This window comes from Orycteropus afer, unplaced genomic scaffold, assembly GCF_000298275.1.
Source record: "Orycteropus afer afer isolate SDZICR_OR568_19922 unplaced genomic scaffold, OryAfe1.0 scaffold00239, whole genome shotgun sequence".
In the NCBI taxonomy this organism is placed as follows: Eukaryota; Metazoa; Chordata; class Mammalia; order Tubulidentata; family Orycteropodidae; genus Orycteropus; species Orycteropus afer.
In genome coordinates, this window is record NW_006921826.1 from 3,166,056 (window position 1) to 3,192,330 (window position 26,275).

The window sequence follows — 26,275 nt, forward strand, 5'->3', positions numbered from 1 at the left end:
GGAAGGAAGGTTGGGCAATCCTACTTCCGTAGTGATACTGCCTCGGAAACCCAAGGAGGGGTCGCTATGAGTCGGGGCTGACTCGACGGCACACAACAACAACAACAACAACAGATTTGAATTACCATCTAGCATCATTTCCTTAAACTTAATACAGCTGTGCTCCCACCTCACTCCATTGTTCTATTATTAGCAAACAAATTACAGTTCTCTGTGTGTTAAGCCCAATAGAATTATATACATATTGTTTTATACCATTGATGTTTAAATAAATTAAGAGAAGAAATATATATTTATACTGTCTTTAGTAAGTACATAATTACATTTACTGGTGCTCTTTGTTTCTTTGTTTATATTCTAATTACTGTCTGCTGTCAGTTGCTTTTAGGCAAAAGAACTTCCTTTAGTATTTATTATAAAGCAAGCCTTCTAGTGATGAAATCGCTTCCTTTTTGTGTATCTGGGAATGTCTTGCTTTCTCTTCCATTTTTGAAAAATAGTTTTGCTTAATATAGGATTCTTAGTTGATATTTTTTTCTTTCCACACTTTAAATATATCATCCCACTGCCTTCTGACCTCCGTTTTTTTTTTTTTTTTTTTTAATGAGAAGTCATCTTTTAATCATACTGAAGTTCTTTGGTAACTGATGTATGACTTTTCTCTTCATGCTTCCAAGATTTTCTCTTTTGCTTTGGCTTTCAGCATTGTGACTATGACATATCTGTGTGTAGGATCTCTTTGTGCGTATCCTATCTGGAGTTTGTTGACCTTCTTTGATGGATAGATTAATAGTTTTCATCAAGTTTGGGAAGTTCTCAGCCACTGTTAACATATTTTTTATGCTTTTTTTGTTTGTTTTCCTTTCCTTCTTTTACTCTTTTTATGCTGTTTTGATGCATTTGACTCTGTGGATCATAACAAATTATGGATAACATTGTGAAGAATGGGAACTCCAGAACACTTAATTGTGTTCATAGGGAAACTGTACATAGACCAGTAGGCTATCGTTCAAAGAGAATAAGGGGATACTGCATGGTTCAAAATCAGGAAGGTGTTGTATCTTTTCACCATACTTATTCAATCTGTATGCTGAGCAAAAAAAAATTCGAGAAGCTGAACTATATGAAGAAGAATGTGGCATCAGGATTGGAGGAAGACTCATTATCAACCTGTGATATTCTCACAACACAACCTTGCTTGCTGAAAGTGAAGATGACTTGAAATATTTATGAAAATTAAAGACTACAGTCTGCAGTATGGAATATACCTCAACATAAAGAAAACACAAATCCTCACAATTGGACCAATAAGTGGTATCATGATAAATGGAGAAAAGAAGTCATCAAAGATTTCCTATTACTTAGACCCACAATCAACACCCATGGAAGCAGCAGTCAAGAAATCAGATGATGTATTACACTGGGCAAATCTGCTGCAAAAGACCTCTATAAAATGTTAAGCAAAAATGTCACATTGATCCTGACCCAAGCCATGCATGTGAAAGCTGGACAATAAATATGTAAGAATTGATGCATTTAAATTGTGGTGTTGGCAAAGAATACTGAAAATACAATGGACTTCCAGAAGAACAGACAAATCTGTGTTGGAAGAAATACAGCAAGAATGCTCCCCTGAAGCAAGAATTGCCAGATTTCGTCTCACATATTTTGGTCATGTTGTTAAAAGGGACCATTCTTTGGAGAAGGATATCATGCTTGGTAAAGTAGAGGGTCAGTGAAAAAGGGAATACCTTCAATGAGATGGATTGACACAGTGGCTGCAACAATGGGCTCAAGCATAGTATAGGATGGTGCAGGCCTGGGCAGTGTTCATTCTGTTGTACGAAGGGTTGCTATGAGTCATAGCTGACTTGACTAACAACAACAAATACTTGCATATATTAAGGAATTATTGTTAAATTTTTATATGAGAGTAATATTGTTATTATATTTCAGAAGAAGTCTTTAGCTTTTAAAGATACATAAAATTGATAAAGTAACACTTAATCACCTTCCCCTAAGACATAAAGACCAGATGGTTTTCTGAACAAATTCTCCTAAACCCATAAGCATAAAATAATATCTGTGTTATTTAAACTACTTCATATATTTAAGAATATAGAAATCTTTCCAATTTATTACATAATGTTAGCATAATATAGATGCTAAAAATTGGCAAGTAGAGTATAAAATAGATAAATTTCTCTCTTAATGTAGATGCAATTTTAGTTTTTTAAAATTACTTTTTAATGACATTCTAAAACATCATCACATATACAAAGATGTTTCAGCATCAGTAAATTATGTAATTTAACACACTAGTAATACTCAGAAATGTGCTGTTTAATATTATGAAAATTTCCAGCTATCTTTCTGTTACTGATTTCTAGTTTAGTCAGTTATTGTCTGAGAGCATATTTTGTATGATTTCTATTATTTTAAGTTTGTTATGGTATAATTTATGGTCCAGGATGTGGTCTATCTTGGTGAGTGTTACAGGTGATCTTGAGAAGAATGTGTTTTCTGCCCGTGTTGGATAAAGTATCCTATAAATGCCAACCAGATCTGATTGACTGATGCTGCTGTTCAGGTCAACTATATTCTTACTGATATTCTGGCTAAGGTATCTGTTAAGTGCTGATGGAGGGGTGTGATATAATTTATTTGAGAGGATGGGGATATGATATTTGGGTAGATGTGGTAGATGAGAGAGAAATATTCATCTGTCATATCAGATGTCAATAGATAATGTATAAATGTTATATATTAAGAAAGGTAGTCTAAAAATGTTTACTTGGGAATATGAAGACACGTTTCATTTTTTAAAAAAAGATCTATAAAATCAAGATTATTTTCTTTGGGGAGCAAGAGTGAAGAATGATGGGACTTCTCATGAGATGGTGGAATAGGCAGAGAAGCTACACAGACTCTCTACAACAAAGAAATGAGGAATCAATTGAAATGGACACAGAGAATAAACCTGGAATGATGTGCTCTAAAGGAAAGGAGAAATAAGTGGATTAAATACTGACTATAGAAGAAACTGAATGGAAACTGTGAATAAACAAACAGAGCCATGGACTGTCAACTGGCCTGATGGTGTGGCCATTGTGAATATTTCGAAGCAACATTCTGATCTGAGCAGCAACCTGATAATCAGTGCTGCTTGCCAGGGACTACACAGGCAGCTGCACTGGTGGCTGATTACCAGAATGGTGGGCAATAACAACCATGCCCATATGACCCAACTGCATCCATACCTCCTGCAGCCCCACCCACTGTGTGAGGGTCAGCACTTGCTTCTGAACCAGCTGATCAATGATAGACATTGGCCAGTATCAGACCAACCTGCTATCTACCACCCTACACAAACAAATAACAGAGATCTGTGCACACATTTTCATTCTCTATCACATCTACCAAGAAACAGGTGGTGAATTCCTGACTGATACCAAACTAGCAAATAGAATAGCACACAAAGTTGCTTGGATATATTAAAAACAAACAAACAAACAAAAACCTAGGTGAAGTACACCAACATACAGTCACCAATGAAATATAAATACAATGACATCACAATGTCTTAGAGACAACTGAAAATCACAGCTCACATGAAGAAGCAAGATAAATTAATACAAACAAGAGACTAGAATACAGAGCCAGAAAACCTCCCTGAGGAAGAAACCTACCTGATAAGGAATTGAAAATAATTCTATTTAGTTGCTTTCAATGGACTGAGAGACAGATCAAGAACAATGGCAAAATCAAGGAAAACACTGACAAAATTAAGGAAAACAGACAAAACTCTAGAAAAATTTAGGAAAATGTTACAAAAACAAACTGACAAAATAAATGAAAAATGAGAAGCCAGACAAAAACAGCAAATAGAAATTCAGAAGAGTAATACTAAGAAATAAATAACATTTTGAAAGGGCAAAGGAGTGCAATTGTATCAATGGAAAACAGAATTAGTGAGATTGAAGAGAATCTTTATACTACTTTGTTAAGAGAACAATCATAAAAAATGAATAAAAAGAAAGTCTAAAATTTATGTGGAACACCATCAAGAGGAATAACTTATGTGTGATTGGAATTATGGGACAGGAAGAGACAAATAAAATGAGAAAATTGTTTAAGATTTATTGGAGGAGAACATCCCTATATGATGAAAGATGAGAAAATATGCATTCAAGAAGTTCAATTAACCTCAAACAGGATAAACACCAAAAGAATCACCAAGACATATCATAATCAAACTTACCAAAAACAAAGACAAAGAAAGAATCCTGAGAGCAGCATGTGAAAAATGAAAAGTTACATATAAAGGGCAAGCACTAAGACTAAGCTCTGATTTCTTAGCAGAAACCAGGGAGGTGAAAAGTCTGTGGGATGATGTATATAAAACCCTGAAAGAAAAAAAATTGCTAACCAAGAATTATATATCAGCAAAATTTTCACTTAAATATATTGGTGAAATGAGGACATTTCCAGATAAACTAAAATTAAGGGAATTTGTAAAAAGCAGACCAACCTTACAAGAGATGCAAAATAAAGTTCTTTGGACAGAGAGCCAACAACAGCGGACAACAACCGATGATTAACACATTACAACATAAACCAGAAACCAAACCAGGTACAGACATATCCAAAATAAAATAAACTTACAAGTCTGTAAACTGGGAACCAGAGGCATCAATTGGTAATTGAAGACAATTACAAAGCAGAAAGACAGAATAAATGATGTACATATAGAACTTCCAAATGGAGAGGAAGTCAAGATGAATTCAAGATAGAATGAACTCCTTTAAACTTGGGAAGAAAACAATAAATCACTAGGTAATCTTAAAGAAAATTAACAAGACTTTGCATAAAAATAAAAAAGAGCATAAATATTTAGTAAATTCTAAAACAATAACAATGAAATGTTAAAAAATATTCATAAATAAAATGAGGTCAACAAAGAAAAATATTTGGAACAAAGAAATCAGCAACATCACAAAAAACATATAACAGAATGATAGCAATGCATTCATGCTTGTCAATAATTATACTGAATGTAAATGGATTAAATACACCAGTCAAGAGACAGAAAGCTGCAGAATGGATGAGGAAACATGACCCATCAATATACTGTCTACAAAAGACACATTTTAGACACAAAGACAAAAATAGACTGAAAATCAAAGGTTGAAAAAAATATACCAAGGAAGTGGCAATCAAAAAAGAGAAGAAGTGGCAATATTAATTTCTAATAAAATAGTAGTTAAGAAACATTCTAAGAGACAAGAAGGATATTATATAATAATTAAACAGTCAATTGAACAAGAGGACCTAACTATAATAAATATCTACACACCCAATGAAAGAGCCACAAAATATGTAAACCAAACTTTAATAGAATTGAAAAGAGAACTCTATAGTAATAGTAGGAGACTTTAATACACCACTTTCAATGAAGGATAGAACAAGAAAGAAACTCAACAAAGACACAGTAGAACTAAACAATATAATCAATCAACTTCAACTTTAGACTTATAGTCACCTGCCATCGAGTCAGATCCAACTCATAGTGACCCCTCCTTGGGTTTCTGAGGTGGTATCACTATGGAAATAGACTGCCCAACCTTCCTTCCGAGGAGTGGCTGGTGGGTTTGAACCACCAGCCTTCTGGTTAGCAGTCAAATGCCTTAGGCACTACAGAGCACTCAACCCAACAACAGCACAACGTACATTCTTTACCAGCACATATGGAACATCTCCAGCATAGACCATATGTTAGACCACAAAGCAAGCCTCAATAAATTTAAAAACATCAAAACACTGCAGATCATCTTCTCAGATCATAATGCCATAAAATTAGAAACCAGTAACAGAAAGATCAAGGGAAAAAGGAATATAAGGAAACTGAGTAACATTCTCCTTAAAACTATGGGTAATAGAAGAAATAAAAAATGAACTTCAATATGAGAATGAAATGAATCAAATGAGAATGAAAACATAACATGAAAATATTTGATCAATGATCAGAAGGCAATTTATAACAATAAATGTATATATCAAAAAAGAAGAAAGAGCTAAAATCAATACCTTCACCCAACATCTCCAACAATTAGGAAAAGAGCAGCAAAAATGACTTCAGTCACCAGAAGAAAAGAAATAATAAACATTTTAGCAGAAACAAATGAAACAAAAAAATAATAGAAAGATCAACAATTCTAGAAGTTCTTGATTCTTTGAAAAGATTTTTTGAAAAAAATCAACGAACCACTGCCAAACTTAAAAAAGGAAAATAAGAAGAAGAAGCAAATAACATGAATAAGAAATGCCATGGGGGATGTCACAACAGAACCAATTGAAATAAAAAGAAGATTAAGATACTAAGAAGAACTGTACTTCAACAAATTTGAAAACCTAGAAGAAATAGGAAGATTTCTAGAAACACATTACTTACCTAAACTAGCACAGACTGAGTTCTCTAGTGCTGCTATAACAGAAATACCACAAGCAGAAGGCTTTAACAAACAGGAATTTATTCTCTTACAGTTCAGGAGGCATCTCTGCCTTAGAAGTCTGAATATGGAGTGGCATCTCTAGGGACTGGGTGAAAGCTCCTCAGCCTTGGGCTTCAGCTCTGCCTGTTGTTCCAGGCCCACTGGACCTGGAGGCTTCTTCTGACTTATGTAACCACTGGCTGCTGAGGCTGCCAACTCCAAGATTGGCAGGTAAAATGGAACAATCCCAAGACCAGTAGGCAACACAGCAGGCCACCAGTTCAAGTCCAGGAACTGGAGATGAAAACCTGGCCAAATGCAGCATCCAAATATGCTAAAACGCTAGAGACCTTTCCCAAAGCTTCTGCATATATACTGGAAGCAACCCATACCCTGAAGGTAACTCTTCTTCAACTACTTATCTGTTCACAGTAGCTTCCACCATGGAGGTGATTACAATCTCATCATGGGAAATAACTACATCCATCTGTTAAGCCACTCAAAACCATGGCCCAGCCAAGTCGACATGCAACCTTAACTATCACGTTGAGGTAAAAAATTTGAACAGATCCATCACAAAAGAAGAAATGGAACAGGTCATAAAAAAAAACCCTTCTATCAAAAATGTCCTGATCTAGATGGCTTCACTGGAGAATTCTACCAAACATTGTGAGAAGAGCTTACACCAATCCTACTCTAACTATTCCAGATCATAGAAAAGAATGAAATCCTCCCAAATCCATTTTATGAAGCAAGCATAACTCTGACACCAAAACCAGGCAAAGACATCACTAGAAAGGAAAACCACAGACCAATATCTCTCATGAATATAGACACAAAAATCTTCCACAAAATCCTATCCAATAGATTTCAACAACATATCAAAATGTAATACATCATGACCAAGTGGGAGTCATACCAGGTACACAAGAATGGTTCAACATTAGAGAAACAATCAACATAATCCATCATATGAGTAAAATAAAGGAAAAGAACCACATGATCCTAACAATCAATACAGAAATAAATATTTGCTAAAATCCAACACCCCTTCCTGATTAAAAAAAAAAAAAAAACTCTCAGCAAAATAGGAATCAAAGGGAAACTCCTCAACATAATAAAGGGCATATAAACTAAACTAACAGCCAGCATTATTTTCAACAGAGAGAGATTGCAAACATTCCCCTTGCAAATGGGAACCAGACATGGATCCCCTCTATCACCACTTCCATTCAACATTGTATTGGAAGTAAGTGTTATCCAGGGCAGCAAAGCAAGGAAAGGAAATAAAATCCATCTATATTGATAAGGCAGAAGTAAAATTATCCCTATTTGCAGATAGCATGATCATATACATAGAAAATCCCAGACACTCAACAAGAAAAATACTGGAAGTAACTGAAAGATCCAGTATAATTGGCAGGATACATGATCAATACAGAAAAATCAATTGGATTCCAGTACATCAACAAAGATATCTCTGAAAAGGAAATAAAGGGAAAAAATAATATTTACTATAGCTACCAAAAAGAAAAAATATATTATCAAACATAAATAAAAATGCCCATCAGCAGAACACAAACTAAATGACTGGGACCTCCTAAAAATTAAACATTTATATACAGCAAAAAATTTTGTCAAAAGAGTATAAAGAGAACCTACAGACTAGGAAAAAAAATTTGCCAATGACAAAATTTATCTTAGATAAGAGACTGATCTCCAAAATTTATGGATAACTACAATACCTCAACAACAACAACAAAAATCCAATTAAAAATGGGCAGAGGATATAAACAGACACTTCACCAAAGAATATATTCAGGTGGCTAACAAACACGTGAAGAAATGCTTGTGATCATTAGCCATTACAAAGATGCAAATCAAAACAACAATGAGATATCATCTCACCCCAGCATTAATAGAAAAGTTTAAAAGAAAAAAAAAAAAAACACAGAAAACGGCAAATTCTGGTGAGGGTATGGAGAGACTGGAGCACTCCTATACTGCTATGGGGATTGTAATGGTCCAACCACTGTGGAAAGTGGTATGGCTTCTTTAAGAAGTTGGAAATAGAAATGCCATATGATCCAGCAATTCAATTGCTAGGCATATATCCTAGCGAAATAAGAGCCATGACATGAACAGATATATACACATTCATGTTTGTCACAATATTATTTACCATAGCAAAAAGATGGAAGTAATCTAAGTACTCATCAATGGATGAATGGATACACAAACTATGGTACATACACACAATGGAATATTATGCAACAATAAGGAATGACAATGAATCTGCATAACACTTCATAACATGGATTAACCTAGAGGAAATTATGATGGGTGAAAGTAGTCAACCACAAAAGGGAAATTACTACATGAGACCACTACTGTAAAAAGTCAAGAAAAACTTTACACACAGAAATAATTGTTCTTTGAAGGTTACCAAGGGTCCGAGGAGAAGGGAGGGAAAATCAGCAACTAAAGGATAGACATGTACTAAGTTGGGACAAAGGATTGGCAGTTTACAAGGGGGAGGTCAACACAAAATTATCAAGGCAGTAGAATAAGGAGGAGCACAAGAGTTAAAGCCAAAAAGGTGAATACAATTTCGTACACAGTCCTGCAGTAATAGTAACAACAGTAGTCTATGAGTGGATACATAAATAGACACTCAATCTGAATAGAAGTGGGAAGACAAATGGGACTACCCCCATGAATATATATATAGGTTAGACAGAGACTATCTCTACCTATATATTTATTTGTTGTTGTTGTTAGGTGCCGTCAAGTTGTTTCTGACTCACAGTGACCCCATGCACAGCAGAAGGAAGCACTGCCCAATCCTGCTCCATGATCCCTGAATACTTGAGCCCATCGTTGCAGCCACTGTGTCAATCCATCTCATTGAAGGCCTTCCCCTCTTTCATTGACCCTCCACCTTACCAAGCATGACATCCTTCTCCAGGGAATGGTTCCTTCCGACAACATGACCAAAGTAGGTGAGACGAAGTCTGGCCATACTCACTTCTAAGGAGCATTTTGGCTGTATTTCCTCCAGGACAGATCTGTTAGTTCTTTTAGCAGTCCATGGTACTTTCAGCATTCTTTGCCAGTACTACAACTCAAAAGCATCAACTCTTCTTTATATATATATATACATACTGCAAATATATCCATGAATGTAGTAGAGCATACAGAGATAAAGTTGTGAAAATATCTTACTCATAATGAAACATCTTAAGGGAATGAGTCACTGGGTATGCGGGCTCAGGACCATAATGTCAGGGGACACTGAGGACAATTGGCCCAAAGACAATGTTCTACATTCTACTTTGGTGAGTAGCAACTGGGGTCTTAAAAGCTTGTGAGTGGCCATCTAAGGTACAACTACTGGTCTCTCCTTGTCAAGAACAAAGAAGAGTGAAGAAAACAAACACACAAAGAAACAATTAGTCCAAAAGACTAGTAGAGCACTTGAGCCCCAGCCTCCATGACCCTGAGACCAGAACTAGATGGTGTCATGCTACCATTGCTGACCACTCGGAAAGGGATCACTCTGTCCTGCGTAGAGTGGGGAAAATGTGGAACAAAACTCAAAATCATAAAAAAGACTAGGCTTGGGTAAGATGGCAGAATACACAGACAAGCTCCACAGACCCTCTTCAACAAAGTAAAGAGAAACCAATTGGAAGAGATACAGAAGATAATCCTGGAGCCCTGAACTCTAAAAGGAAGTACACAGAAGTGGATTAGGCACCAACTAGTGGAAAAACCGGAACGAAAATAGTGAGTACGGAGGTGGTCAGAGCAATGGACTGACAGGACTGACAGCCTGAATATTTCCAAGAGGTGTTAGGACCTGCGACTTGACCTACAGATCAGCCCTGGTCACCAAGGGCTGCAAGGATGACTGCACTGGTGGCCTACGACTAGGAAGGAAAACAGCAAGGAGGGAGACAACTGGAGCTGTGGACTTTGGGCTGTCTGGAGGGCACAGCCATTTTGATTGTTTACATGCAGTGGCCATTTTGCATATTTAAAGTGACCAAGGGTGCAGCCATTTTGAAGGTTTACAAGTGGCAGTCATTTTGAATATTTAAAGTGACCAAGGGTGCAGCCATTTAAAATGTTTACAAGCAGGGACCATTTTGGATTTTAAAGTGGCAGCATTCTCATTCAGATTCCAGGGACCTAAGAATAGGCTCTGTTTGCCAAGGACAGCAGGGACATACAGGAGATTGACAACAGGAAAGGAGACAGGTGGTAAGTGTATAAGTACTGCTAACTAGTGAATACAGGAGCACAGCACAGTACCCTGCTTTCGTAGATAACATACAAAGAAAATGAAGTTGTGGGCAAGTCACTCCAACATACAATCAACAATTAAATATAAACACAAAAACATCACAAGGCCTCAGAGACAACAGAGCATCACAGTCCACACAAAGAAGCAAGATAAAGCAGGAAAAACAAAGGACCAGGATACAGACCCAAAACACATCCCTGAGGAAGATGCAGCATTGGAACTCCCTGATAAGGAATTCAAAAGAATTGTATTTAGGTACCTTCAATGAATTGAGAGACAGATCAAGGAAAACACTGACAAAATTGAAGAAAACACAGAGAAAAACCTACAATAATTTCAAAAGTCAAAACAAGAACAAAATGACAAAATAAATGAAAAATTACAAATGATACAAAATCTACACACAGAAATCGGGAAAATTAATGTTAAATTTTCAGAAATAGATAACACATTGAATGGGCAAAGGAGAAGAACTGAATCAATGGAAGAGAGAATTAGTGAGATTGAAGGCAAATACCTCAATACTTCTTGGGAAAGGAATCAATCAGAAAAAAAGATCAAAACAAAATGAGGAAAGCCTAAGGTTCATGTGGGATACCATCAAAAAGAATAACCTATGTGTAATCAGAATTCCAGAACAAGAAGAAACAAATAAAATCGCAGAAAAAATTGGCAAAGATTTCTTGGAAGAGAATTTTCCTAGTATGATGAAAGATGAGAATATATCTATTAAAGAAATCCAACAAACCCCAAACAGGATAAACCCCGAAAGAAAATCACCAAGACATATCATCATCAAACTCACTAAAACCAAAGACAAAAAAAGAATCCTAAAAGCAGCACAGGAAAAATTAAAAGTTACCTACAATGGGCAACCAATAAGAATAAACTTGGATTTCTCAGCAGAAACCATGCAGGCGAGAAGACAATGGGATTGTATATATAAAACTCTAAAAGAGAAACATTTCCAACCAAGAATTATATACCCAGCATAATTGTCCCTCAAATATGATGGTGAAATTAGGACATTTCTAGATAAGCAGAAATTAAGGGAATTTGTTAAAACCTGACCAACCTTACAAGAGATGCTAAAGGGAGTCCTTTGGACAGAGAACCAACAACAGCTAACAACAACGGACCATTAACACACATGGTGACATAACCCAGAATCTAACCCAGTTATGGAAGTATCCAAAGTAAATATGCCTACAAGATTGTAAGCAGGGATCCAGAGACATCAACTGACAAATGAACACAACTACAAACCAAAAAGAGGGAAAAAACTGTGTAGTTACAGAACTTCTAAATGGTAGGGAAGTCATAACAACTACAAGATAGAATGGACTGTTCTAAACTTGGGAAGAAATTATAAATTACAGGGTAACCTCAAAGAAAATGATAAGCCTTCACATCAAAATAAAAAAGAGGACCAGTACAAATATTTAGCAAATACTAAAAGAATAGCAATGAAAGAAGTGATAACACGATTCATAAACAAAAAGAGCTCAACACAGAAAATTATATGGAACAAAGAAATCAACACCACGAAAAAGCACATAACAAAATGACAGCAACAAATTCATACTTGTCAATAATTACATATCTGAGAAGGGACTTATCTCTAAAATTTATAGAAAACTCCAACACTTCAAAACAAAAAGATTAACAATCCAATTAAAAAGTGGACAGAAGACATAAATGGACACCTCACTAAAGAGGATATTCAGGCAGCCAGCAAATACATGAAGAAATGCTCATGATCATTAGCTATCAGAGAGATGCAAATCAAAACAACAATTAGATACCATTTCAGTCCAGCACTAATGGCAAAGTTCAACAAGACAGAAAATGGCAGATGCTGGCGAGGATGTGGAGAGATTGGGACGCTTATACACTGCTGGTGGGATTGTGAAATGATAGAACCATTGTGGAAAACAGTATGGCCATTCCTTAAAAAGCTGGAATTAGAAATACCATTTGATGCAGCAATCCCATTACTAGGTGTATATCCTAAAGAAGTGAGAGCCAGGACAAGAACAGATATATGCACACCCATGTTCATTATAGTACTATTTACAATAGTAAAAAGATGTAAACAACCTCTGTGCACATCAGCAGAAGAATGGATAACCAAACTGTGGTACATAAGCACAATGGAATACTCTGCAACCCTAAAGAATAATATAGAATCTGCAAAACACTGCATAATATGGATGAAGTTGGAGCACATTATGCTGAGTGAAAGTCAATCACAGATAGACAAATATAGTATTAGTTCATTATTATAGAAAGTCAAGGAAAGGTTTATATATGGAAGGGAACTTTCTTTGTTGGTTACCAGGGGTAGGAGGGGAGGAGAGGGAACACTGAAAAAAAAATGCATTGACCTATGTCACTTTAGTTTTGTGTATTCACTGTACATAAATTGTATTTCAATAAAGTGCATTAAAAAAAAAAAAGACTAGATTGACTGGCATGATTAAGACTGCTGCAACCACCAAGGCTGTGGCCTTAGTTACCCTTCAAGCTGGGAATTGAGTTTAACCCCTGTGATTCAACTGTCAGCCAAATGATAGGGCTATATGATGAACAGTTATGTTAGGAGGATATGCACTCATAAGAACAATCACACATATGAGATTAAGAGGACAGCATTTGCTCAGGGATAGACCTAGGCAGATGAGAGGGAATGAGGAGGAAGGACAAATGGAAGGGGTGAGTGCAGAGAGGAAGCTGGAAGAACAATACTACAGTGTGGGGATTTCAGTATCATAAAACAATGTGTATGGATTGTTGAAAGTTGCTCTGTGAACTTTCACCCAAATCACAACATAAAAAAGAAGAAAGAGCTAAAATCAACACCTTAACCCAACATCTCCAACAATTAGAAAAAGAGCAAGGGGGAAAACAAAACAACCCATAGTCACTGGAAGAAAAGAAATAATAAATACTCAAACAAATAAATGAAACATTGATCTACAGGTGGACAGATGGGTGGACAGTGGACAGGCTGAACTATTAGGTATGTCTATACAGGGGGAAGTGTGCCCAAGACCATGTATAGGGTTGGCAGACAAGTTTCTTCAAGTGTATTTGTATGTTCTGTAAGAATTCCCAGGTATATGGTAGAGCTGACAAGGTGCAAGGTTGTAGTCACTTCTTAGCCATAGCCAGTGACCCTGAAGGAGCAAGTAGTTGGACTTGTGGGCTTGGGACCATAGTCACAGGGGACATCAAACTCAAGTAGCATAACATACTACCCAAAACATTGTTTCACATCCTAGTTTGGTACGTAGCGACTGGGATCTTAAAAGCTTGCAAGCAGCCATCTAGATCCAACGATGGGTCTCTATTCATCCAGAGCAAAGAAGAATGAAGAAAACCAAAGATTCATGGAAACAATTAGTCCAAGCGACTGGTCCACCATGAGATCCTCACCGTATACAACTATGAGACCAGAAGAACTAGATGAAGCCCAGCTACCACTGTCAACCACTTGGATGGGATCTCCTTAGGAGATCCTGGATAGAGTGGGAGAACAATGTGGAACAAAACTCAAGATCATTAGAAAAAGAAAAAGGACCAGTTTTGCTGGTCTGATAGAGCCTAATGGAATCACTGAGACTATGGCCCCTAGCTGCCCTTCAGGTCTGGAATTGAAACCACTCCTGTGTCCAAAAGACAGGCATATGAGCTGAACATTTATACATTAGTTAGATACACTCCTTGGAGAGATCAGTCATGGAAGAATAGAAAGGCTGTGTATGCACAGGGAGACAGAATGGCAGGCAGGAGTGCAGTGGAGGGAAGGTCACAGGAACGAGGTAGCTATGGGGAGGAAGTGAGAGGAGTGTTGTTACATTGTGTGAAACTGTAGTCACTGTCATGAGACAAAGTGTCTGTGAACTGCTGTATAGAAAGTGAATTTACTCTGTAAACTTTCACCCAAGTCACAATAAAATTTAAAAAAAGAAATGAAATAGAAAAGCAATAGGAAGAATCAACAAGACTAGAACTTGGTTCTTTGAAAAGAGTAATAAAATCAACAAGCCACTGGCAAATTTAAAGAGAAAAGGAGAAGATGCAAGTAACACAAATAAGAATTGAAATGGGCAATGTCATTACAGGACAAACTAAAATAAAAAGGAAAATATCAAGATACTATGAATAACTATACTCTAAAAATTTGAAAGCCTAAAAGAAATGCACAGATTTCTGGAAACACACTACTTACCTAAACTAACACACCGAGATAGAAAATTTTAACAGATCCGTAACAGAAGAAGAAATTGAACAGATCATTAAAAAAAAAAAAAGATCTACTAACAACAAAAAGTATTGGCCCAGATGACTTCCTGGGAGAATTCTACCAAACTTTCAGAGAAGAACTGGCACCAGTTCTGCTGCAACTACTCCAGAACATAGAAATGGATGGAATTCTCTTGAATTTCTTTTTTGAGGCAAGCATAACTCTGATACCAAAACCAGGCAAAGACACCACTGAAAAAGAAAATTATAGGCCAATATCCCTAGTGAATATAGATGCAAAGATCTTCAACAAAATCCTAGCCAATAAAATCCAACACTATATCAAAAAATAATACACCATGACCAAGTGAATAGAAAAACAATCCATGTAACCCCTCATGTAAATAAAACAAAGGAAAAGAACCACATGATCATTTCAATCAATGCAGAAAAGGCATTTGATAAAATCCAACACCCATTCCTGATCAAAACTCTCAGAAAAATAGGAATAGAAGGGAAATTCCTCAACATGATAAATGGCATATATGCAAAGCCAACAGTCAACATTATTTTCTACTGAGACAGAGTGAAAGCATTCCCTTTCCGAATGGGAACAAGACAGGGATGCCCTCTGTCATCACTTCTATCCAACAAGTCTTATCCAGGGCAATAAGGCAAGAAAGGGAAATGAAAGGTATCCAAATTGATAAGGAAGAAGTAAAACTATCTCTATTTGCAGATGATAAGATCCTATACATGGGAAAAAGAAGGGACTCAGCAAGAAAACTACTGGAAGTAATTGAAAGATTCAACATAGTGACAGGATACAAGATCAACACACAAAAATCAGTTGGATTCCTCTACATCAACAAGGAGATCTCTGAAAAAGAAATCAAGAAAATAATACCGTTTAGAGTACCTACCAAAAAGATAAAAATACTTAGGAATAAATCTTACCAGGGACACAAAAGACCTATACTATATGAAAACTACAAAACACAAGAAACTATAAGAGACCTACATAAATGGAAGAATGTAGAATATGCTCATGTGTTGGAAGACTGAACATTGTGAAAATGTCAGTACTACCCAAAGCAATCTATAGATTCAATGCAATATCATGCAGATTCTATCAGCATTCTTTAAGGACAAGGGAAAAATGATCACTATTTTTATGTAGAAAGGAAAGAGACCTCAGATAAGCAAAGCACTACTGAAGAAGAAGATCAAAGTAGGAGGTCTCACACTGACAGAAATAAAACAGCCTTGTATTGGTACAACAACAGACACATAGGCCAGTGAAACAGAATTCAGAATTCAGAAATATATCCATCTACCTCTGGACAGCTGATCTTTGACAAAGTTCCAAAACCCATTAAATGGGGGAAGAGATAGTCTCTTTAACAAATGGTAGTGGTACAATTGTATGTCCATTTCCAGAAAAATGAAGCAAGATCCATACCTCACACCATACGCAAAAACTAACTGCAGATGGATCAAGACTTACCTAAAACTATAAAGTTCATCAAAAAGTAGGGGCAAACTTAGGGCCCTAATTTATGGCACAAATAGACTATCAAACATACCCAAAAATGCACAAACAGAAAAAGATAAACTAGATGACTGTTACCTTCTAAAAATTAAATTTTATGTGCATCAAAAGACTTATTCAAGAGAGTAAAAAGAGAACCTATAGATTGGGAAAAACTATTTGGCAACAACATACCTTACAAAGGACTTATCCCTAAAATTTATAGAAAACTCCAGAACCTCAACATCAAAAAAGCAAACAATCCAATTAAAACATACACAAAGGACATGAACAGACAGTTCACCAAAGAAGATCTTCAGGTGATCAATAAACACTGAAGAAATGCTCACAATCCTTGGCCATTAGAGATATGCACATAAAAACAACAATGAGTTATTATCTCACTCCAGAAATAGCAAAATTGAACAAGCAGAAAACAAATGCTGGTGAGGGTGTAGAGAGATTGGAACTCTCATACAGTGCTGGTGGTATTGTAAAATGGTACAACCATTGTGGAGAAGAGTATGGTGCTTCTTTAAAAAGTTGGAAATAGACATACCATCTCATTCAGCAGTCCCTCTACTAGGTATATATTCTAAAGAAGTGAGAGCCTGGACACAAATAGATAAATGCACACCTACTACTCGTAATAGCAAAGAATTGGAAATAACCTAAGTGCCCATCAATGGATGAATGGTTAACAGTACTATGGTACATACACACAATGGAATACTGTGCAACATTAAAAAATAATGAAGAATCTGCGAAACACTTTATAACATGGGTGAACTTGGGAGACGTTATGCTGAGTAAAATAAGTCAATCACAAAAAGACAAGTTTTGTATGAGTCTACTATTATAAAAAGTCAAGAAAGGTTTACACATGGAAGGAAAATTCTTTGTTGGTTACTAGGGATGGCAGAGGAGAGGAGAAAACATTACTAGCTAGATATGAGACACATACTGATATTTGGGTGAAGGGAAAGGCAAAATACCAAAAGTGGGTGACCAGCACAATAACACTAAGGAAAAGGAAACACGGAGAGGTGCATGAGAGGTACAGACAACAGATTTACATACACAATACTGCATTATCAGTAATAACAAACATTAATCTATGGGTGGATACATAGGTAGACAGACAAGATGATCAGGTATGGGTAGGCAAAAGGGAATATGCACATGACCACATGTAGGTTTGGCAAAAGATATTTCTGGGTACTTATTTATATGTGCTATAAAATGTCCATATATGTCATAGAACTAACAGAGGGAAAAATTATGATAACTTCTTAGCCACACCCAGACACCTTGAGGGAGTGAGTTGGTGGGCCTGCATGCTCAGGAACATAGTCATGGAGGACTTCAAGCTCAACTGGCATAACATAATACACAAAAACATTGTTCTACATCCCACTTTGGTGATTGGTGACTGGGATCTCCAAAGCTTGTGAGAAGTCATCTATGATTTAACAACTAATCTCTTTTTATCTGGAGCAAAGAAGAGTGAAGAAAATCAAAGATGCATGGGAACAATTAGTCCAAGGGACTAATAGACTGACTACAGGACCTCAGCCTACATGACCCTGGACCAGAAAAAGTAGACAGTATCTGGTATCACTGCCAGTTACTCAGACAGGAATCAAAATTGGAGATCCTGGATAGTGTGGGAGAAAAATATGGAACAAAACTCAAAAAGTATATATATATATATATATATATATATATATATATATATGTATATGTATATATACACACATACACACACACACACACATACATACATACATATATCCTACTTCCGTAGTGATACTGCCTTGGAAACCCAAGGACTCGACGGCAAATAACAACACCACCACAACTATATATATATATATAGAGAGAGAGAGAGAGAGAGAGAGATCAGGCTTACTTGTCTGATACAGATCAGTGAAACCCCCAAGACTATGGCCTCTAGTCACCCACCCTTCCAGCCTGAGATTAAACTCATTCCTGTGGCTTTACTTTCAGCCAAGGATAGATAGGCCTATGAGGTAAATAATTACACCAGGTAGGTGCACCCCTTAAAACAATCAACCATGAGAGATCAGAAGGGCAGCATTTGTGCAGGGAGAGAGCTCAGAGGGCAGGAATGCATAGGAAAGAAGGACATAGGCAAAACGTAAAAAGAGCTGTTCCATTGTGGGGTTTGCAATCTGTGTCACAAAACAAAATGTGTGTGAACTGTTGAAAATGAATTTGCTCTGTAAATTTTCACCCAAGTCACAATAAAAAGTTAAAGAAAAAAAAGGGGGGGGGGTTCTAGAATGAGGAGAAATGGAAAAGTGATAGCATTTTGTTACTACATGATGTCAAGTTGGCTCAGACTCACAGAATGAAACAATGCCTGGTCCTGCACCATCCTCACAATCTTTGTGATGTTATTCCTAAGCCCATTGTTGCAGCCACTTTGTCAATTCATCTTGTTGAGTGTCTTCCCCTTTTTCATTGACTATACTTTTAGATATGATGTCCTTCTCCAGGGACTAGTCCCTTCTCACAATATGACCAAAGTACATGAGATGAAGTCTGACCATTCTCGCTGTTAAGTAGCATTCTGGCTGTACTTTCTTCCAAGACAAATTTGTTCATTCTTCTGGAAGTCCGTGGTAATTTCAGTATTCTTCACCAACACCACAATTCAAATGCATCAGTTCTTCTTCAGTCTTCTCATTCATTTTCCAGCTTTCACACACATATGAGGTTACTTGAAAATATCAAAGTTTGGGTCAGGCATACTTCAAAGTGACATTTTTGCTCTTTAACACTTAAAGATGTGAGGTGTTTTGCAGCAGATTTGCCCAGCAATACAAGGTCTGATTTCTTGGCCACTGCTTCCATGGGTGTTGATTGTGAATCCAAGTAAAATTTAAATCCTTGACAACTTCAATCTTTTCTTCATTTATCATGATGTTGCTTATTGGTCCAGTTGTGAGCTTTCCTGATTTTAAACCATGTAGTATCCACTTGTTCTTTTTGATCAACTGCCTCTTGGTCTATGTACTGCTTCCTCATGAGCATAGTTAAGTGTTCTGGAATTCTCATTCTTTGCAATGTGTTCTGGTTAACTTGTGCCACACTGACAAGAATATACTACAAATGGGATGGCTTTAACAAACAGGAGTTTATTCTTATAATTTGGAGGTTTAAATCTGAGTTCAAAGTGCCAGATTCTAGGGGCTGGGAGAAAGCCCCTCAACCTTGGGGGCCAGCTCTGCCTCCTGCTCCCAGCCTACTGAAGCTACAGGCTTTTCTTCACTCAGACAGCTTCTGGCTGCTGAGACTGACAAGCCCAAGGTTGACAAGTAAAAAGGCACAGTCCTGATGTTACCAAACCACATGGCAGGCCATTAATTCAAGTCATTGAAAGTCCCAAAGTCTGCAGAGCATGGCAGGCTGCTACATGCTGGGTTCAAGTGTGCTATAAGCTAGAGATCATTCCCCAAGGCTTCTCCTTTTATACAGGAATCAGATCACATCTACTCAACTGCTCAGGAACATAGTCGTGGGGGGCTCAGTAGATTCTACCATGGAGGTGATTACCAGTCTCATCATGGGGGATACTACCACCAGCTGCCCAGCCACTCCAGCAGGCCCAGCCAAGTTGACACACAAACTTAACTACCACAGAATGTTATCTATAATTTGTTATGATCCACATAATCAAATGCCTTTGCATAGTCAATAGAACCAGGTAAACATCTTTCCGGTATTCTTTCTTTCAGCCAAGATCCATCTGACATCAGCAATGATATCCCTCATTCCTTGTCCTCTTCTGAATCCGATTTGAATTTCTGATACTTCCCTACTGATGTACTGCTGCATTGTTTTAAAATTATCTTCAGCAAAATTTTACTTACATGTGATATTAATTATATTGTTTGACAATTTCTGAATCCTGTTAGATCACCTTTCTTTGTGATGGGCACAAATATGGATCTCTTCCAGTCAGTTGAATGGCATTTTTGTACTAATTAAAAGTTCTTTACCTGTATTTATATTGGTAAAAACAAAATTTAATTTTTAAAAATGTGTTAAATGTCTACACTATGCCTGATGGATCATAGGAGAGAGAGATGATTTTGTTCCTGTATTTTTTATTTTCTCTCCTTAGGGTCTGGAAAATATCAGTACCAATGGAAGATGATGATGATGTGCTGAGAGATATTCAAGGAAACAATGTGCCTTTTCAAGATTGCTTTATTCCAAATCTTCTTTTTCTGCTAACTTTTCCTTCAGAAACTATACCTGAGATTCCTGGCTATTTACCACTTTCTTCACCAAGTGGTAGTCAGTTAATAGCTGATTGGAATGCTTGTATTCCTTCATATGTTGTTGTGGTAGCTGACATGGAGACTTTTCAAACAAATGATTCATTCCACACTTGGACGAAAATCAGAGTGCCTCCAGGTATTTTGAATGATGATGAAAGACACAGTGTAACAGATGTATGCCTATCAGAGAACAGAGTGTTTTTTGTAATAAAGGGTATTCTTTACCTAAGAAGTTTTCATAACTTCACAAGACTGGGAAGAAATGAAAATCTTCCTGATGATGGAATTGTTGGCATTACATCAAGAAGATGGTGTTGGACCAACTATTTATTCAAGGTTGGTAAATATTACATAAATATGTATTACATATAAACATTTAAATATATTTTCCACAACATTTATTCAGTAATATATCAGAGACTATATTATAGGTCTTTCGCATAGTTATTTCATTTAAGGCTGAAAACCACTTTCAGTTGCAGTGTTTCTGTTTGGTATTTTTTAGTGTGTCTATCTCTTTTTTAAAATCCTTATTTTCTTCATACATAGTTTTCCTTATTTCTTTTAGATGTTTGTCTAATTATTATTATTATTATGTTTAAGGTTGTTGTATTATATTCTTCTGTTGATTATTCAGACTTCCATAGATTCAATTTCACTCCCTTCCTCATGTTCATTTGGAGGGGCTGTCGTTTCTTTTATCTCTGTGTGTCCCATAGTTTTTGTTGGGGCATTGGAATTTTCAAGTATGTTAGCTTTCTCAGTTCTCCCAAATATTCGGTGTTTTTGCCCACACTATTTTATGTGAGAAATGCTGAGGTGGGCAGAGACTTCAGCTTTTGCTTGCCACTTGCTCTCTCTCGCTCTCTGTAATATCTCCCTCTCCTTCTCCGAGTTAATTGTTGTTGTTGTTGTGCCCTCGAGTCAGACCTGACTCATAGCGACCCCTCCTTGGGTTTCCAAGGCAGTGTCACAACGGAAGTAGATTGCCCAACCTTCCTTCCGAGGAGTGGCTGGTGGGTTTGAACCGCCAGCCTTCTGGTTAGCAGTCAAGTGCCTCAGGCACTATGCTACCAGAGCTCCTCTGAGTTAATTAGGATTATAAAATTCTAGATCTCATTTTCAATTTTCATTGTCTCCTAAACAAACCAAAGAACACTCAGTTATCAATCTGTCCACTAGAGGGTGCAGGCACTCAGGCAAGATACCACACACTAATCAATCTATGCTTTCTCTCTCTCTCTCCCTCTGGTTATTCTTCCTTCCCCTGCTCTGTTTCTGCAACCACATTTTCACTTGGAAAGCCAACACCCAGTGTGGTGGTTATGTTTTTGTGTCAGCTTAGCTGGGCCTGGTTGAGTGGCTGGGCAGCTGGTGGTAGTTATTCCCCATGATGAGACTGGCAATCAGCTCCATGGTGGGATCTACCACAAGCAGCTGAGTAGCTGCCTTTGGGATGTGGTCTGCTTCCTGGGTATAAGGAGAAGGCTTGGGAATGGTCTCTAGCCTATGGCATGCTTGGACCCTGCATGTAGCCGTGCTGTTGCTCAGCAGCCTGCTATGCTCTGCCAACCTTGGGACTTACAATGGACTTAAGAAAATGGCGTGCCGTGTGGTTTAGTAACATCAGGATTGTGCCTTTTTATTTGTCAAGCTTGGGGCTTCTCAGCTTCAGCAGCCAGCAGCTGTCAGAGTGAAGAAACTCCTCTAGCTCCAGTGGGCCGGAAGCAGGAGGCAGAGCTGGACCCCAAGGTTGAGGGGCTTTCACCCAGCCCCTAGAGCCTGGCACTTGGAACTTGGACTTAAAGCCTCCAAATTGTAAGAATAAACTCCTGTTTGTTAAGGCCATCTATTTGTGGTATATTCCTGTTAGAGCAGCACTAGGTAACCAGAACACCCAGTGAGCTCTCTGTAGGGCTGGGTATTGCCCTCTGGTTTTGTCCAAGGCTTCCTTCTCTGCTTTGTGGGGTCACTTATATCTGAGCTGGCATTCATGGGAAGCACCAGCCAACTTTCTTCATATCAAAAGGAGGTGATGCTGGCACTTTCCAGATGGACCAACAGATGTATTCTTGTTGATTACAAATCCATGGTGGCCCTGTGGTAGTTGAGGAAGCAGTCTCCACTTAACGTGGTCTGCTTCCTAGATCTGCTGCAAAGGGCCTTCTGTGTGAGTTTGTATCAACCCAGTAGCCCAATTAACTGGGTATGAAAGGAGCTGCCATTTTCTGAACAGGCCTCCAGGAAGATCTGCCTTGTTTCTATCAGATCCTCACTGGTAATGTTAGCAGAGTAGGCAGGCTCCATTCAAGCACCTGCTTCCTAGCACCCAGCAACCTCAGTCAGCAGTCCTCAATGTGAACAGGAAGGGACAGACCCAAACTGACCCCCAAGTAGATCTGTCCTGTTGATTTTGGAAGATTAAGCTATGGGGTGCTCAGGCAGGCAAGCAGAGTGCTGGCTATGAGAACAGGCTCCACTGCAGAAGGCCTTCTATATCAATTCATAGCAGACTAGTAACTGATCATTACCAGGTGAATGAGGGGCTATCACATTCCAAACAGACCTCCAGGGAGGTCTTCCTTGTTGCAATCAGTGTCCCTCGGGTAGTATGTTGGCTGTGATTGTAGGTTCAACTCAAGATCCCTACTTCCTAGCACACAATAGCCTCAATCAGCAGTCCTCAGAACCAACTGGAGGGAGGGCAGACAGACTTGACTTGACCTCCAAGTCCTGTTTATTTTAGAGCCTGAACTATGGGGTATGCAGGTAGACAGGCAGGTTCCACTACACAAGGCCTTCTGTAGCAATTCACAGCAGCCTGACAGCCAATAGTTACTGAGTGAGAGACATAAAGTCTTATCTTTCTAACCTAATATCTCGCAGGCTCTTTATAAAAATGGATTTCTAACATCAGAAAATTAAATTAATCTTATATAATATTATGTGGAGTAGTTTAGTCATATTATGGGAACTTTGTTTTACTTTGACATGGGCAAAAAATCCAAAATATTATTTTTCCCAAATAAAGACTCTCTGTGCTCTCAAAACCTATGTAAAAAAACTGATGGACAACAGGAGCCATGGCCTCATCCACCCTAAAACTAGAACTACCAGCTACCACTGCCAACCATTCGAATCAGGGTCACAATAAATGAACTCTGATAGAATGGGAGAATGAATGTGGAACAAAGCCTCACATTCCTGAACAAACAACAACCACCAAAAAAAAAAAAAAAAAAAAAACACCCTCCTGGACTGATTAGGACTAGAGGACTCCCCAAAACTATTGCTCTGAGATATTCTTCAAATCTTGAGTGGAAACAAACCCTTGAGGAAACAAATTGCCTTGAAAAATAATGACTATCTCCCATCAGTACTGTGCTTCTTTAAGAAACATCACCTATATGAGATCAGATGGTCAACAAATTACTTTAAAACAAAGATAAGAATGTAAGGGGACAGGAAACTAAGTAAACAAAATGGAACAACCAGAATGGAAATATAGAATGTTCACACATTGTGAAGAATTTAACTAATATTGCTGAACAACTTGTGTATAAATTATTGAATGGGAACCTAAACTGCTGTGTAAACCTTCACCAAAACTACAACTGTCATTTAAAAAAAAAAAAAAAAAAAACCCGATGGAATTGAAAGGAGAAATGGGCAAATCCACAGTTATAGTTGAAGAAAGAACAAAAAAATAAAAAAACCAACTCATTGCCGTCGAGTTGGATCCAACTCATAGCAGCTCTCCTTGGGTTTCCAAGGCAGTATCACTGCAGAAGTAGATTGACCAGTCTTCCTTCTGAGGAGAAGAAAGAACAAGAGACAAAAAAAAAAAAAAACAAGGATATACAATAAAACTGAATCAAATTGACTGATTTAGTCAAGTGAATCTAACTGACATAATATATCCGACTGCAAGAGAATACATATTCTTGGAAAGTGCACATGGAACATTTACCAAAATAGATTATATGTTGAGTTGTGAAACAGATATGTACTAATTTGAAAGAACTTAAATCATACAAAATATGTTCTCTAAACATAATGGAATTAAACTAGAAAGTAGTAGCAGAAATATATTTGGAAATCCCCAAAATCTTGGAAATTAAACAACACACTTCTAAATTTACAGCATTCTACTGTACATAGAGTTGCTATAAGTCAGAGTGGCACCTAACAACAACAATTTTTAAATAATTTGTGTGTCAAATAGGAAGTTTTATGGGCAATTAGAAAAGTTTTGAGCTGAATGAAAATGAGAATATAAGATTCCAAATGTTATGAAATACTGTTACAGCAATGATTAGAAGGAGATTTATAGGTTATATTAGAGACTTCCATTTCTTGTCAAGATAGAGTAACAAAAAGGAAGTGTATTTATCGTCTTGCTTGAAACATCAAAAATATTTAATGTATAAAACAATGTTTTCAAGACAATGGCCATTGAGATGAGTTCTTCACTTGCCCCAGCTTAGTGCCTTGAGAGAGTTTCCAGACCAGAAACAATGAAGAGGAAAATGTAGGTAGAGTCCAGCAGAATCCTTGAATTGAAGAGTTGGAGCCAACACTCAGAAGAAACCAAGACCCAGGTGGCTAGAGCTATCAAGGCAGAGAATATCAGCAATGAGAGAGTTGTACTTCCTGTAGAATTTCAGAGATCTAATAGGGTCCTCCTCCTGTATTCAGCCAAGTCTTAATAAGTGTATGCCTTTGGGGAAACTATCTAAGCCTGAGAAAAGAACCAACTGAAATAATTATGAAACAGAGCTCAGAGTTCACACAAGAATGGGAATAGTACCTGTTCTAGTCTGTATGATTAATCTCATATCTTGGGGCATTGGGTAAAGAAGTGCTCAGAAGAGTTTTTCTTCAGCACTAAGGAATAAATATTTCTAGACTGCTTCTCTGCTTCCACCTAACAAATATTAAAAACAACACCTAAAAAGATCCAGATGTTTCTAAGTAGCTTAAGAACAAAGCTTAAGAATATTTATGAAAATAAAAATATGTCCAACATGCAACAAAATAAAAGTCACAATTTCTGGCATCTAATAACAAATATCAAGCATGCAAAGAAGCAGGAAAATATTACCAATAATGAGGAGAAAAGTCAATCAACCAAAACTGACATAGATGTTAGTTAGAGTTAGCAGACAAGGATTTAAAAGAGTTATTATAACTGTATTTCATATATTTAAAATATAGAGGAAAATATGAACATGTAGAGGTATAAGAGATATTTTGTATAAGAATATTCAAATTTAACTTCTAGAGATAAAAACTATGATTTCTGAAATTAAAAAAAAAGGAAGACACTGAACTACCAGAAGATTAGACATTACAGAAGAAAAGATTACTGAATATGAAGACA

The 26,275-nt window shown here is 37.2% G+C and overlaps 1 protein-coding gene across 1 annotated transcript in view; it reads left to right on the forward strand.

Moving 5' to 3' along the window:
* The window catches only part of CATSPERE (catsper channel auxiliary subunit epsilon), a 461,049-nt gene that overhangs the window by 177,157 nt on the left and 257,617 nt on the right, over positions 1-26,275 (forward strand). The window contains exon 7 of the mRNA XM_007949156.1: positions 20,733-21,228. Within this exon, the coding sequence (XP_007947347.1) occupies positions 20,733-21,228 (496 nt within the window). The remainder of the gene's footprint in view (positions 1-20,732; positions 21,229-26,275) is intronic.